The sequence below is a fragment of the Panthera leo genome, chromosome E1 (assembly GCF_018350215.1).
Source record: "Panthera leo isolate Ple1 chromosome E1, P.leo_Ple1_pat1.1, whole genome shotgun sequence".
NCBI lineage: Eukaryota > Metazoa > Chordata > Mammalia > Carnivora > Felidae > Panthera > Panthera leo.
Window position 1 is genome coordinate 16,274,491 of NC_056692.1, and position 15,709 is coordinate 16,290,199.

Consider the following 15,709-nt stretch of genomic DNA (forward strand, 5'->3'; position numbering starts at 1 on the left):
GCAAATGCTATCTTACTTTATGTGCTGTTGAAAGGGAAGGAATCACAAGGAAAATATTTCAGTTGACAATTAGGCAATTTTGCAAAACCTTTGCCCAGATGGACAACCCAATGCATGCAATTTAAACAAAATCCCCAGATATGATAACTACACATTACTATAAGAGATTATAATTTATTAAATAATGATAGAAACATTATAATCTACTAAATAAAATAAGAATCCATGAGCCTGTATCAATACAAATGCATACTTAAAATGTGAACAATGAAATATTTAGTGGTAGAGAGGCATCATGTCTGCAATTTATTTTCAGGTAGTTCAAAAAACAAAAAGTGAAAAAGCAAATGCGGCAAACTGTTAACGTGTGGGGAATCCAGGTGAAGCGTATATGGGAATTCTCTGTACTACTGGAATTTTCCTGAAATCTGAAATATCAGAAGGTACTGGGATCATGACCTGAGCCAAAATCAAGGGTCGGATGCTCAACCGACTGAGCCACCCAGGCGTCCCTGACAAAGCTACCACTTACAGATTACCTAGTATCATTCACGCATTGTATTAGGCATTTTACTCATTGTCTTTCATCTTCACAACGATTTTTTAGGGAGGTATGATCATCAATCCCGGTTTTTGAACACATAAGAAAATGAAGACTCCAAGTAACTTAACCAAGAACAGATATCTAATAAGTAGCACAAACCAAATCACACTCCGAAGCTTGTACACTTTCTACAAGGTGGGAAATACAGTAGTAGCTTAGATAGAGCTCTGGTCCTAGAATTACAGAGATTCAGGTTTGAGCATTTGAATCCTGAACACAATTTATCAATCATGTCACCACAAGCAAATTACTTACCTTAATTTCTTTTTTGTTTTGGACAGTGTTTATTTCATGGGTCATTAAAGAAATTAAATAAAATAAAGCATGTAAAGCATTTGAGACAATACCAAGGCCTACAGTAAGAGTACATGTTTGTTGTTGTTTCCATGTACTTCATTACACCTTTCCCGAAAAATGCTTTAGACATTGCTGAATTCTAACTGTAGAGATCATATCTAGTTCATTTACTTTTTTACCATCACAAGATAGTATCTAAAAATTCACCAAACCTAGAGAATTAAGTAGTTCGAACCAACATAATTGTCCCTTACCTTAAGCAACAAACTACTTCAGTGTTATTACAGATAATACTAAATATTACTGCAGCACATTTTCCGCAGCTGCTGTGACTGAAACCCAATCTACATAAATGGTATATACACCAAATCACATGTCTAAGATGGTTTTCCTTTGAGAAAAAAAAAAAAAAAGAATAAAAAGACTGAAGCTGAAAGTACTGAGTATGAATTAATCAGAAAAATTAACCTTGGTAAGTCAGCTTAATTCTACTAATTCTGGAAACAAATATTTTGTGCTTCAAATGTCTCTTATAAGTGAAAGACACAGTAAAAATTCATCACAATCTAGTGAAATTCCCATCTCTAAGGATGATAAATGAACTGTAACCCTAGTTACAGGGTTAACCTGATCTGTTCACTTATGTTGCAAACAAACAAAAAACAATAGAGTAAAACAAATTTTTTTTCCTACCTTATTGTCTCTTCTATCAGACGATCTGAGCTGCAAATAAAATGGAAATTAAAATTCTGGAATTATTAAAGCATTTTAAAACTTGTACTTAATTTTTCTACATTTTAGAGAATAATTTTTCAGACATTTATACAAACAGAATACCCAGACTTTTGAAAGCATCTGGAGTATATTCTGGTCCCCGAAATAAATTTTATTTATCCACATATATAATTTTCATCTTACTTTTGTTAGCTTATATCTATTTCTTTCACAGAGATACCTGATGACTAAAGACAGAACAGGGTTTTTAAAAAATGTTTATTTATTTTTGAGAGAGAGAGAGACAGACAGAGTGCAAGCGGGGCAGGGACTGAGAGAGGGAGACAGAATCCAAAGCAGGCTCCAGGCTCTGACCTGTCAGCACAGAGCCCAATGCGGGGCTCAAACCCACAAACCGTAAGATCATGACCTGAGCCGGTCAGATGCTTAACTGACTGAACTGCCCAGGCACCTAAGACAGAACAGTTTTAATGACCGCATAAAGACATGAAACTTCTTTAATCTAGATAGCTCAAACTTGTCACCACCATCTATTCAAAACTTCAGAATTACAACCAACTTGTTGAGGCAGGATAAGGAAATATAGTTCTGATGCCTATAAGAAGTAATTATTTATACCTTAAAGTTCCTTCCATTTTGGGGAAATAGTTTTTTGTTTTGGAAACGAAACCAAGTTTCAGCTTACAAAATTTACAATTCAAGAATCTGAATAAAGATACTAAATGCACCTTTGATCTGTACAATGTTTGCCTTTATGCATCAGAACTTGGAAACAAACAACTCTATTTTAGGGAGGAATTCATAGGTATTTAAACTGGTATAAAGGTGCTGCTTTACAGCAGAAAGTGGGAAAACTAACTCCTAAACATCTGCATCTGCGCAGCACATGCAAGGTGCACAGCAGGTTCTCAACTCAATATTTGCATATTTTCTTCCAACTGCTTCTATCCAAAAGAATTTCTAGGTTCACTGTATAAAATAACTTAAGGTTTCATAATAGGAAACCTAAGTTACTGCATGAACTAGGTGACAAAGATGAGCTTTAAAAATACCATAAAAGGGGCACCTGGGTGGCTCAGTTAAGCATCCAACTCTTGGTTTTGGCTCAGGTCATGATCTCACAGTTCGCGAGACTAAGCACTGTGTCGGGCTCTGTGCTCACAATATGGAGCCTGTTTGGTATTCTCTCTTTCTCTCTTTCCCTGTCCCTTCCCTGTTCACACTCTCTCCCTCAAAATAAGTAAATAAACTTTAAAATAATAATAATAATAATAATAAAAGGATCATACATGATGATTAAGTGGGATTTATTCCAGGGATGTAAAGATGGTTCAACATTTACAATCAGTCAATGGAATACACCACCCTAACAAAATGAAGGATGAAAATCACATAATCATCGCAACAGATGCAGAAAAAGCATCTGACAAAAGTCAACATCCATTTATGATAAAAACTCTCAACGAAGCATGTACAGAGGAAATGTACCACAACATAATAAATGTTATGTACATGGCAAGCCCACAACTAGTATCATTTATGATGAAAAGCGAAAAGCTTTTCCTCTAAGATCAGAAACAAGGATGCCGACTCTTGCCACTTTTATTCAATAGTTTTAGAAGTTCTAACCAGAGCAATTGGGCAAGAAAAAGAAATAAAAGGTATCCAAATTTGAATATTATACATAGAAATATATATATCTATAATTATATCTATATTACATATAGAAAACCCTAAAGACTCCATCAAAAAACTTTAGAATGAATTCAGAAAGCTGCAGAATATAAAACTCATAACTCAAAAATCGGTTGTTTCTATACACTAATAATGAACTATCAGAGAAATTAAGAAAACAATCCCATTTATAATTGCATAGAAAAGAATAAAGTACCTAGGAATGTATTTTACCAAGGAGGTGACTTATATATTGAAAATGACAAGACATTAATAAAAAACACTGAAGAAGACACAAATAAATGGAAAGATATTCCATACTCATGGATTGGAAGAATTAATACTATTACAATGTCCATATTGTCCAAAGCAATATGTAGATTCAATGTAATTCCTATCAAAATTCCAGTGGCATTTTTTTTTTTTTTTTTATAGAAATGAAACAAACAATCCTAAGATGTATAAGGAGTCATAAAGGACTCTGAATAACCAAAACAATCTTAAGAAGAACTAAGTTGGAAGTACCATGCTCCCTGATTCCAAACTATATTGCAAAGCTATAGAAATTAAAATAGTATGGTACTACCATAAAAACAGACATAGATCAATAGAAAATAAAGCCCAGAAATAAACCCATGCATAGATAGTTAATTTATGACAAAGGAGCCAAGAATATACAATAGGGAAAGGGCAGTTTCTTTAATAATATATATACATTATTATATATATATTATATATACATACACACACACACTCACAATGGAATACTACTCATCTGTAAAAAAAAGAATGAAATCCTGCCATTTGCAACAACACTGATGGAGCTAGACAGAGTATTATGTTAAGTGAAATAAGTCAGTTAGAGAAAGACAAATACCAAATGACTTCACTTATATGTGGAATTTATGAAACAAATGAGTAAAGGGGAAAAAAAGAGAGAGGCAAACCAAGAAACAGACTCTTAACTATAGAAAACAGACTGATGGTTACCAGAAGAAGATGGGTAGGAGGTCAGGTTAAATAGGCGATGGGGATTAAGGAGTGCATTTGTGATGAGCATTGGGTGTTGTATGGAAGTGCTGGATCACTACATTGTATACTTGAAACTAATATTACACTGTATGTTAACTAACTGGAATTTAAACAAAAACTTTAAAAAATTATTCAAAAATCGATTTAACTCACCATATATGAACAGGCTAAAAAGCATCTGACAAAATATAACACCTATTCATGAGGAAAATTCTCAGAAAAATAAGAATAGAGGGATATTTCCTCAACTTGATAGAGTATCTACAAAAACTTATAGCTAGCATTATACTTAACAGTGAAAGACTGAACATTTTTCCCTAAGACCTGGGACAGGGCAAGGAAGCCCATTCTCACCACTCTTATTCAAAAATAGTGCTGGAAGTTCTAGGCATGCAATAAAGCAAGAAAAGGAAATAAAAGACATATAATTGGAAAGGAAGAAATAAAATTATCTTTATTTGCAGATGACAAGACTGCCTACACAGAAAATCCCAAATAAACTATAGAAAAACTCCTAGGGGCGTCTGGGTGGCTCAGTCGGTTAAGTGTCCAACTTCGGCTCAAGTCACGATCTCGCAGTTCACGAGTGCAAGCCTCGCGTTGAGCTCTGTGCTGACAGCTCAGAGCCTGGAGTCTGCTTCAGATTTTGTGTCTCCCTTTTTCTGCCCCTCTCCCACCCACACTCTGTCTCTCTCTCTCTCTCTCTCAAAAATAAACATTAAAAAATTTTTAAATAAAAAAATAAAAACTAGAGTAAGTCAGTTCAACAAAGTTGCATTACAAACATGCAAAAATCAACTGTATTTCTATGTACTAGGAAAAAACATGTGGACACCAAACCTAAAAAGACAATGCCATTTATAACTGTTCAAAGAAGAAAAACATAGATGTAAATCTAACAAAACCTGTAGAGGACTTGTATAGGACAATTACAAAATGCTGATGAAAGTAATCAAAGAAGATCTAAATAAATGGAGAGACACATCACATTCAGGGATTGGAAGACTCAACAAAGTAAAGATGCCAATTCTCCTCAAACTGATTTACAAATTTAACACAATTCCTAGATATAGATAAGATCACTGCAAAATATATAAGAAAGCCAAAAGAATTAGAATAACTAAAGCGATTCTGAAAAAAGAATAAATGAAAGTCAGTTTACCCAATTTCAAGACTTATTACATATCTACAGTAATCAAGACTGGGTGGAAAAAAGACTGTGTTACTGGTCGAGGGACAGACACAGAGATCAGTGGAACAGAAAACTGCCCAGAAATAGTCCCACACAGATATGTCCAACTGATTGTTTTTTCTCATTTAGATCTCATAAGTAGCACTTGAGGTGGATATCTAAGAGCTGATTTTTTAAAATACTGAAGTGAAATCATGTAACATAAAATTAACCATTATAAAGTGTACAATTTAGTGGCATTTAGTACATTCACACTGTTGTGCAAATAACTGACACCACCAAATACAGGTGAGGATACGGAGAAACTAGATCATTCACACATTAGCAGGAATGTAAAATGGTAGCCACTCTAGAAAATAATTTTAAAACTAGTTAAAAAGTAAACACACAACTACCATACGACCCAGCAATTGCACTCCTGGGCATTTATCCCAGAGGAAAAAAAAATATGTTCACACAAAAACTTGTACGTGAATGTTCACAGAAACTTTTGTATGTTAACAGCCAAAAGCTGGAAACAACCCAGAAATCTTTCAATGGGTGAATGGTTAAACAAATTGTGGTACATCCATAGTATGGAATACTACTCAGCAATAAAACAAAACAAAACAAAAAACCAAACCAAACAACAACAAAAAAGGTGCTAGTGATACATGCAACAAGCTGCTTGAAACTCCAGAGAATCATCCTGAGTGAAAAAGTCAATCTGAAATGGTCATTCTTGAAATGACAAAATTACAGAAATGGAAAACAGATGAATGGTTGTTGCCAAGGGTTAATGGGGAAGGGAGAGGCAGGAGGGAAATAGCTTTTAAAAGGGAGAATAGGGGGGGGGCACCTGGAAGACTCAGTCGGTTAAACGTCTGACTCTTGATTTTGGTTCAGGTCATGATCTCACAGGTTTGTGAGTTGGAGCCCAGCATCAGGCTCTGTGCTGACAGTGTGAAGCCTGCTTAGGATTCTCTCTCCCTTTCTCTCTCTCTGCCCCTCCCCGGCTCTCTTTCTCTCTCTCTCTCTCTCTCAAAAAACAAATAAACTTAAAAAAATAATAGTAAAAAAATAAAAGGGCGATGGAGAAACCTGGTGGTGATGGATAAGCTCTGACAAGTTTATCACTATCTTGGTTGTGATATATAGTGTTATAATTTCACAAGATGCTACCTCTGGGTGAAATGCACATGAATCTACAATTAACTCAAAATAAAAAGTGAAAAATTTAAAAACTGAAGTGTTGACCAATGTACCAATTCTAAGTTAGATTAAATATAATGGTACATACCTTAAATAGTATACAGTGGTGAAGCAATGTTAAAAAAACAACAGAGAAACTACTGTGTAGAAAATACATTTCTAACTAAACTCAACTGAATCTGCCTAGACAGTAATGCAAAAATACAAAGCTAAGCATTTCACACAAATCATGAGAAAATCAGCCAGATATACTTCAATGTTAGTTATCTGATTTCTACAAGATTTGAAAATACACTAGCATTTCTTTTCTATCTGTTCTCAACCATAGATGTCAGGGCTAAATTTCAGTAAACTAGCTAATAAATTAGTCTAACTATTAGACTTTGGTTGGAAAACAAAGTCATTATGTTTTCTATTCAAAGACAATGTCCTTGCAGAAGTTGAAATGCCCACTAAGGAACAACTTTCTATACCATGACATGGCAAGAAAATTCTTTGATGTTGTTTGTAGCACACAGATATAAGCCTTGGTTTATGTAATAAGTATGTTCCTTAAAAGATCTCCTTTCTAAAAGTAACATTTTGGCCAACTGAAATCGTATTTTAAATGTAGTAAGGGGGCGCCTGGGTGGCTCAGTCGGTTAAGCGTCCGACTTCGGCTCAGGTCATGATCTCGCAGTTTGTGAGTTCGAGCCCCACGTCGGGCTCTGTGCTGACGGCTCAGAGCCTGGAGCCTGCTTCGGATTCTGTGTCTCCCTCTCTCTCTGCCCCTCCCCCACTCACACTCTGTCTCTCTCACACAAATAAATAAACATTAAAAAAAATTAAAAAAAAATAAATGTAGTAAGGCCATTCTACTTACATAAATCAAATTAAAAATTTTACAAGGCAAATACATGCCTCCATTCTTTGTTCTTCATATTTTTTTTGGTATAAAAATAGATCTTCAATAATAGGTTTTCTTAAACTATTTTCATTGAGATAGGTCATTTTATATTTCTTTTTTTTTTAATTTTTTTTAACGTTTATTTATTTTTGAGACAGAGAGACACAGAGCATGAACAGGGGAGAGCCAGACAGAGAGAGAGAGGGAGACACAGAATCTGAAACAGGCTCCAGGCTCCGAGCCGTCAGCACAGAGCCCGACGCGGGGCTCGAACTCACGGACTGCGAGATCATGACCTGAGCCAAAATTGGCCGCTTAACCGACTGAGCCACCCAGGTGCCCCATGTCATTATATATTTCTGAGATTCACAACTTATCTTCATATAATGGTAATTTTACAGCATCACCTGAACTGCAGTCAAATAAAACAGTTTTCTGGCTTTCCCTAAAAAGGAAACCAACCTAATAATAGGTTTTACTTATAAAGAACACTAAAATTATAATCCCAAATATCCTATTCTATGGAGGAAGGAGGTCCTCCCTCCCCATGGTATCCTTCACTTATACAGTGGCACATACAGAGGAAGCCCAGTGATTTTTAAATTTCTTCTCAGACTGCCCAAAGTCTCAAAGTCCTTAATTAGCTAAGCCCTCCACTGACTAAACATCATTCACTAAGAGCATCCCGGATAGTGTGGATACCCATTTAACAACAGAATGGCTCCATAAAGATGGCATAATCTAGTAAAAGTCAAATTTAAAACTGCTTTCCTTTGGGGCATAACATATACAATCAAGTGGAATTATCCTTCTTAAACAAGCACTTCATAACAGCCCACAGGCATTCATCTGAGTCTGTAATTAAGCAACAAGTTTCTGTTTCTTTCAAGACCAATTTGAACTAGCTGAAAACAATGAGCCAAATTTCATCACTAATTATTGTATGGAGGAATCACTAAAGCCACATTTAAATAATTCTCTTTTTTAAAATAATTCATTTCCTCCAATATACATATTGCAAATGGTACCAATTTCAGGAATGAAAATGGGATTTCAAGCACATTATTTGAAAGCAATTTAAACCAACAAAAATAAGAATGTGGCAAGATCACTCAGATAACACCTAATTAGAACCCTCTTTTATTCTATTAAATAAGTAAACAAGTAAATAAGTAAAATAAGCAAGTACATAATAAATACAATTTTAAAAATAAAATAAGAACCCTTTATAAACTGCAATCGATGAGGCTGTCACCCACTAATCCTACCATTTACAACAAACACTGTAGTAATGTAGTCTTTCACTTATAGTTAACCAGAGAGGCCTTCAAGATCTGGGTCTTATTTCTGTATAAATATCTCTTAAAACATGTTAAGTGAATATAATGAAGCTACAGTAGGATACAAAAACCTGTTTCAGGGGCGCCTGGGTGGTTCAGTCGGTTAAGCATCCAACTTCAGCTCAGGTCATGATCTCACAGTTCATGGGTTCGAGTCCTGCGTTGGGCTCTGTGCTGATAGCCTGGAGCCTGGAGCCTACTTCTGATTCTGTGTCTCCCTCTCTCTCTGCCCCTCCCCTGTTTGCAGTCTGCCTCTCTCTCTCTCTCTCAAAAATAAGTAAACATTAAAAAAATTTATATTAAAAAAAACTGTTTTAGAGCCAACAGATGTTTATTTTACAGATAACATCTGGAAGATACAGAAAAACAAAGATGGAAATAGAAATTATTTGTAATCCCTCTTCCATGAATAGTGTGGTTTATTTCTTTCCAATCTGGGTTGACCAAGAATATCTTCACTTGCTTTTGTGTGTGTGTGTGTGTGTATGTGTGTGTGTGTGTGTGTGTGTGTGTGTGTGTGTGTGTGGCTTATTTGGCACAGTAATTTTTAAAATATTTACATGAAGTTACCTAAGGACAAAAAGTAAGGCATCTGATAGACTCTGAATTCTAATTTAGGGAGAGAAAAAAGAGAAAAGTAAAAGCTAAATTATTAGCAGTGAGTTCCCAGAAAGTCACTTCTTCCATTTTTTAAAATTAGTAGACTTATTTTTTAGAAGAGTTTTAGTATTCAGTAGAAAGTACAGAGTTCCCATATACCCATTTTCCCCCACCTATTATTATTATTTTTTTAATATATGAAATTTATTGTCAGATTGGTTTCCATACAACACCCAGTGCTCATCCCAAAAGATGCCCTCTTCAATACCCATTACCTACCCTCCCCTCCCTCCCACCCCCCATCAACCCTCAGTTTGTTCTCAGTTTTTAAGAGTCTCTTATGCTTTGGCTCTCTCCCACTCTAACCTCTTTTTTTTTTTTTTTCCTTCCCCTCCCCCATGGGTTCCTGTTAAGTTTCTCAGGATCCACAGAAGAGTGAAAACATGGTATCTGTCTTTCTCTGTATGGCTTATTTCACTTAGCATAACACTCTCCAGTTCCATCCACGTTGCTACAAAGGGCCATATTTCATTCTTTCTCATTGCCACGTAGTACTCCATTGTGTATATAAACCACAATTTCTTTATCCATTCATCAGTTGATGGACATTTAGGCTCTTTCCACAATTTGGCTATTGTTGAGAGTGCTGCTATAAACACTGGAGTACAAGTGCCTCTATGCATCATCCCCCACCTATTATTAACATCTTTTAGTGTGGTATCTTTATTACAATTGATGAGACAATACTGATAGTTAAATAAAACCCATAGTTTATATTAGGGTTCACTCTTTGTGCTGTATAGTACTACAGGTTTTAACAAATGCATAATGTCATGTATCCATCTTACAGTGTTATGTAGAGCAGTTTCACTGTCCTCCCGTGTGCTCCACCTACTCTATCTTCTCACTCTGAACCCCTGGTAATAGCTGAACTTTCTGCTGTCTACAATTCTCTTTTAATGCTTATTTATTTTGGGGGGGGGGGGGGGGGGGGAAGGGGAAGAAAAAGAGGAAGAGAGGGAGTATCCCAAAAAAGCTCTGTGCTGTCAGTACAGAGTCCAACACAGGGCTGGATCCCATGAACCATGAAATCATGCATGACCTGAGCCGAAATCAAGAGTTGGATGCTTAACCAACTGAGCCATCCAGGGGCCCCTCTACCATCTACAGTTTTGCTTTTTGTCACATAGTTGGAATTATACAGTGTGTAGCCTTTTCAGACTGGCTTCTTTCGTGCATTTAAGGCTCCTCCATGTCTTCAGGGACTTGCAAGTTTACTTTCTGTATCACTGAATAATATTCCATTGTACAGATACACTACAGTTTATCTGTTCATTTACTGAAGGTCATCTTGGTTGCATCCAAGTTCTGGCAATTATGCATAAAGGTGCTAATAAACATTTGTGTGCAGGTTTTTGTTTGAACATAAGTTTTCAATTCATTTAGGTAAAATACCTAGGAGCATGATTTCTGGATCATATGCTAAGACTATATTTAGTGTTTTAAGGAAGCTGCCAAAGTGGCTATACTGTATTCCCACCAGCAATGAGAGTTCCCTCTGTTCCACATTCTTGCCAACATTTGGTGCTGTCAGTGTTTTGGATTTTAGCCATTTTCATAGGTGTATGGGGGTATCTTGTTGTTGTAATTTGCTATTCCCTAATGACATCATGTTGAACATTTTTTCATATGCTTATCTGGCATCTGCTTATCTTCTCAGATGAAGTGTCTGTTAGATCTTTTGCTTACTTTTTAATTGTTGAGTTTTAAGAGTCCTTTGAATATTTTAGGTAACAGTTGTTCATCAAATATGTGTTGTACAAATATTTTTTTTTCAGTCTGTGTCTTGTCTTTTCATTTTCTTGACAGTATCTTTGGCAGGGCAAAGCAGAAGTGTTTAATTTCAATGAAATCCATCTTATCAGTTTTTTTCTTTCATAGATGACATTTTTATTTTTAGTATTATTTTTAATGCTTTTTAATTTTTTTTATTTTTGAGAGAGAGCATGCGCACACAGGGGAGGGGCAGAGACAGAGGGTGACAGAATCTGCAGCAGGCTCTTAGCTGACAGCAGAGTCCTATGTGGGGCTCCAACTCATGAATGGTGAGATCATGACCTGAGCCAAAGTTGGCTGTTCAACCAACTGAGCCACCCAGGTGCCCCCATATATGGTGTTTTAGTGTTGCATCTAAAAACTCACTGCCAAACCCAATATCATCTAGATTTTTTCTACATTATAAAACTTCTAGAAGTTTTATAGTTCTGTATTTTACGTTTAGGACTATGATCTGTTTTGAATTATTTCTGGGAAAAAGACAGTGTTTATATTCGTGTGTGTGTGTGTGTGTGTGTGTGTGTGTGTGTTTGCATGTAGGATATCCAATTGCTCTAGCACGTTTTGTTGAAAAACTCTTTTGTCCGCTGAATTATTTTTGTTCCTCTATCAAAAATCAGTTGATTATATTTGTGTGCATCAATTTTTGAACTCTCTATTCTATTCCATTGGTGTATTTATTCTTTCACTAATACCACACTGTCTTCATTACATCCAACATACAATATATATACAACAGAAAATCAAATATAAATGGAGAAGAAGTTTTTGTTTCTTTTTCCCTTCTCAAAGTATTTTAATCAAACATTTTGGTGCAAAAAATACTTTTTTTTTTTTTTTTAATTTTTTTTTTCAACATTTTTTATTTATTTTTGGGACAGAGAGAGACATAGCATGAACGGGGGAGGGGCAGAGAGAGAGGGAGACACAGAATCGGAAACAGGCTCCAGGCTCCGAGCCATCAGCCCAGAGCCTGACGCGGGGCTCGAACTCATGGACCGTGAGATCGTGACCTGGCTGAAGTCGGACGCTTAACCGACTGCGCCACCCAGGCGCCCCAAAAAATACTTTTTTTTTAATGTCAACAAATGTGTTCAACCATAGCAGAAACAGAAAGCTTAAGAAAGAATGTGGGGATGGTAGTTTCCATAGTCTGTTCTTTAGATAAATGGTTTAAGAAGACTGAAAATCCCAAAAAAACTACCCAAATCACAAATCTATGAATTAAAGAAACATTTTCCAAAAAAAATAAAATAAAATAAAATAAAGCATTTCCCAATGTTTCTGAAGCCTCTAAAAAAACCCTCCATTTATCAATATAAGCTAATCTGCTTACATAAGAATGGAACTATACTTTTCATTTTATGTATGTTTCTCTCACATACTTATAACTCAGAAAACAGTTCCATAAATGTAACCACAGAAATTCAATAATACTAGCAATCATGACACTTATGAAACTACACAGAAGAAAATGGCTAGGGGCACCTGGGTGGCTCACTCGGTTAAACATTCGACTTCAGCTCAGATCACGATCTCTTGGCTCCTGAGTTAGAGCCCTGCACTGGGCTCTCTGCTGTAAAGCCTGCTTTGGATCCTGTCTCTGCCCTCCCTCTCTCTGCCATCCCTCCACCCCCTCTCTCAAAAATAAAAATAAACATTAAAAAAAAGAAGAAGAAAATGGCTAATTGCTTTCTCTTATACCCTAGGCCCTGGGTTCTAGTCAAGGCTTTAAGCACCTTGGCTCTATGAATTCACTACACAAAGTTGTCATAAGGCTCAAAGGGATAATGTAAATATAAGTATCTTGTAAACTATATAAGCCTATAGATACGTGGTTGATACAGATCAAGGCACTTTCATGTCTCATAGTGTCTCTCTTGGCCTGGAATCCCTTTACCGGATTCTCAACATAAATTGCTTATGTTTTAAAGTCCAGCTCAAAAGCCAAATCGTCTGTGAAGCCTTTCCCATTTCATCTATATATCCAGGCAGAACTAATTCTTCTTTATACCATAATATTATGCTTTCATAGTTCTTCTTATCAATTCATTCAAGAATATACAAGCATTTAAGATATACCAGACATTGTACTATGCACTGGAGGAAAAATATCTCAAATTTGTAAAGCTTCCAGTTTTTTTCAAATATGTCATCTCAATTAATACTTTTAATTTTTTTTTAACGTTTACTTATTTTTGAGACAGAGAGAGACAGAGCATGAACAGGGGAGGGGCAGACAGAGAGGGAGACACAGAATCCGAAACAGGCTCCAGGCTCTGAGCTGTCAGCACAGAGCCCGACACGGGGCTCGAACTCACGGACCGTGAGATCATGACCTGAGCCGAAGTCGGACGCTTAACCGAGCCACCCAGGCGCCCCTCATTTAATACTTTAAAAATGTTAACATTTCACAAGATAGCACAATTATGTTTATTATTTCTCCAACCAGAATGAATTCCCAAGGAGTAGAGACTGAGTCTGATTCATCTTTGGTTCCCTAGAGTCTAGTATAGGACCTTGCACACAGGAGACACTCATTAAATGCTTGATAAATGAATAACAGAAACTTGTTACATTAATAAAGTATCAATCAGTTAACAGTTAATCCTTATAAATTCCACGGTGGGGGATGAGCGGGCCAAGGATGTGTCACATTATGCAAACATGTATTTGGGGAGAGAAAATTCCTCACTATAGCAGAGCATCTCCAACTCAAATTTTACTGTTTAACAAAGCAATGTACCAACTGAAGATGGATTTTTATTTTTAATATTTATTTTTGTGAGAGAGAGAGAGAGAGCGAGTGAGCATGCACAAGCAGGGGAGGGGCAGAGAGAGGGAGACACAGAACCTGAAGCAGGCTCCAGGCTCCGAGCTGTCAGTAGAATCTGACACCGGACTCAAACTCACGAACTGTGAGTCTGACCTGGGCCAAAGTCAGATGCTCAACTGACTGAGCCACCCAGGCACCCCTGGATTTGATTTCAATACAGCTCCAAGTAAAGAAAAATGAGTTCTCTATAAAAGCTCCTAACTAGGTCATTTTGCTTTGTAAAATTGTACATTACCACATGAATATAAGAATAAGAAAAGTATTATTCAGGGGTTCTATTAATTTGCTTTGTCACCTATTTCAACATGGCAGACAATTGCACCACCTGAGACAAATGGAGCTTTGGCATGTAATTTAAAAATATCCCACAAATAAAATGATAGATACATAGTGAAATAATCCAATGCTAGCAGTCCTCATACATTAAAAATTCAACTTACTATTATACAAAATACCCCTAGTATAGGTAAGGGATATTTCTCAAGATCTTTGCATATTCCCATATTTATGGCTACTATTATTCCATAAGCTTCCCATTTTTCTACTTATGAGCACCACTTTTGTAGCATCACTTCACTAGCATTACCTTTATAAAGGCATTTTCTCCTTGGAGTGATGTTTCACAAAGAAACAAAAGTATATGCATGTATATGTATAAATCATTTCATAGTAGTTACCAAGTAAATAACAATAAGCAGAAATATGAACACAGAAGTGAGACTGAAGTGTAAATGTAGGTTATACATACTTGTTAGCCAAGTGACTTCCTCAACACCTGCTCATTAGCTCATAACATTCAAGTTTGTATCTCAACAAAACTATACATCATGAACCTTTAGGTTTCATATATAGTTGAGAAAGCTAATGTCAAATCCTGAATGCCAGGAGTCTATTATACTATCCCATTCACAGGTGTTATAATCGGACCATTATTTAATTGGAGTCTTACGCTTTTTATTAAACAATAAATGTACATACGATTACACCAAAAACTTTTGAGATAAAGCCACTCCTTGTGAAGGTCACTAAATTATGGTGATCGTATGTCCCATACTTTTCAAATATGGTCACGGTCCATTAATACAATTAGGATTTAATTTCACAAAGATTATCCTAGCATCACAAGCATTTCAAATTATATTTAAAACCTGAAAACTGTCAGTGCATATAAAAGGTTTTCTCTTTTAGTATTTGCTTTTCTTACTCCTAAAACCCTCATTATGTTCTTTTTTCTTTTCATTTGAGAGACAGCGCGTGCAAGTGGAGGAGAGGGGCAGAAGGAGAAAGACAGAGACTCTCAAGCAGGCTCCACGCTCAGCATGGATTGAGTACCGTGGGGCTCAATCCCGTGACCCTGGGATCATGACCTGAGCCATAACCAAGGGTCGGATGCTCAAGTGACTGAGCCAGGTGCTTTAACTCTCATTATTTTCTGCTTTATATAGAAAAGCCTCATAGTTTGCAAAGCCTTTTTACGTGAGTTATC

The 15,709-nt window shown here is 36.2% G+C and overlaps 1 protein-coding gene across 2 annotated transcripts in view; it reads right to left on the reverse strand.

Moving 5' to 3' along the window:
* Window positions 1-15,709, reverse strand: part of GOSR1 (golgi SNAP receptor complex member 1) — a 46,854-nt gene that overhangs the window by 11,058 nt on the left and 20,087 nt on the right. For both annotated transcript variants that reach the window (XM_042914738.1, XM_042914737.1), the window contains exon 7: window positions 1,595-1,624. In XM_042914738.1, coding sequence (XP_042770672.1) covers window positions 1,595-1,624 — 30 coding nt within the window. The remainder of the gene's footprint in view (window positions 1-1,594; window positions 1,625-15,709) is intronic.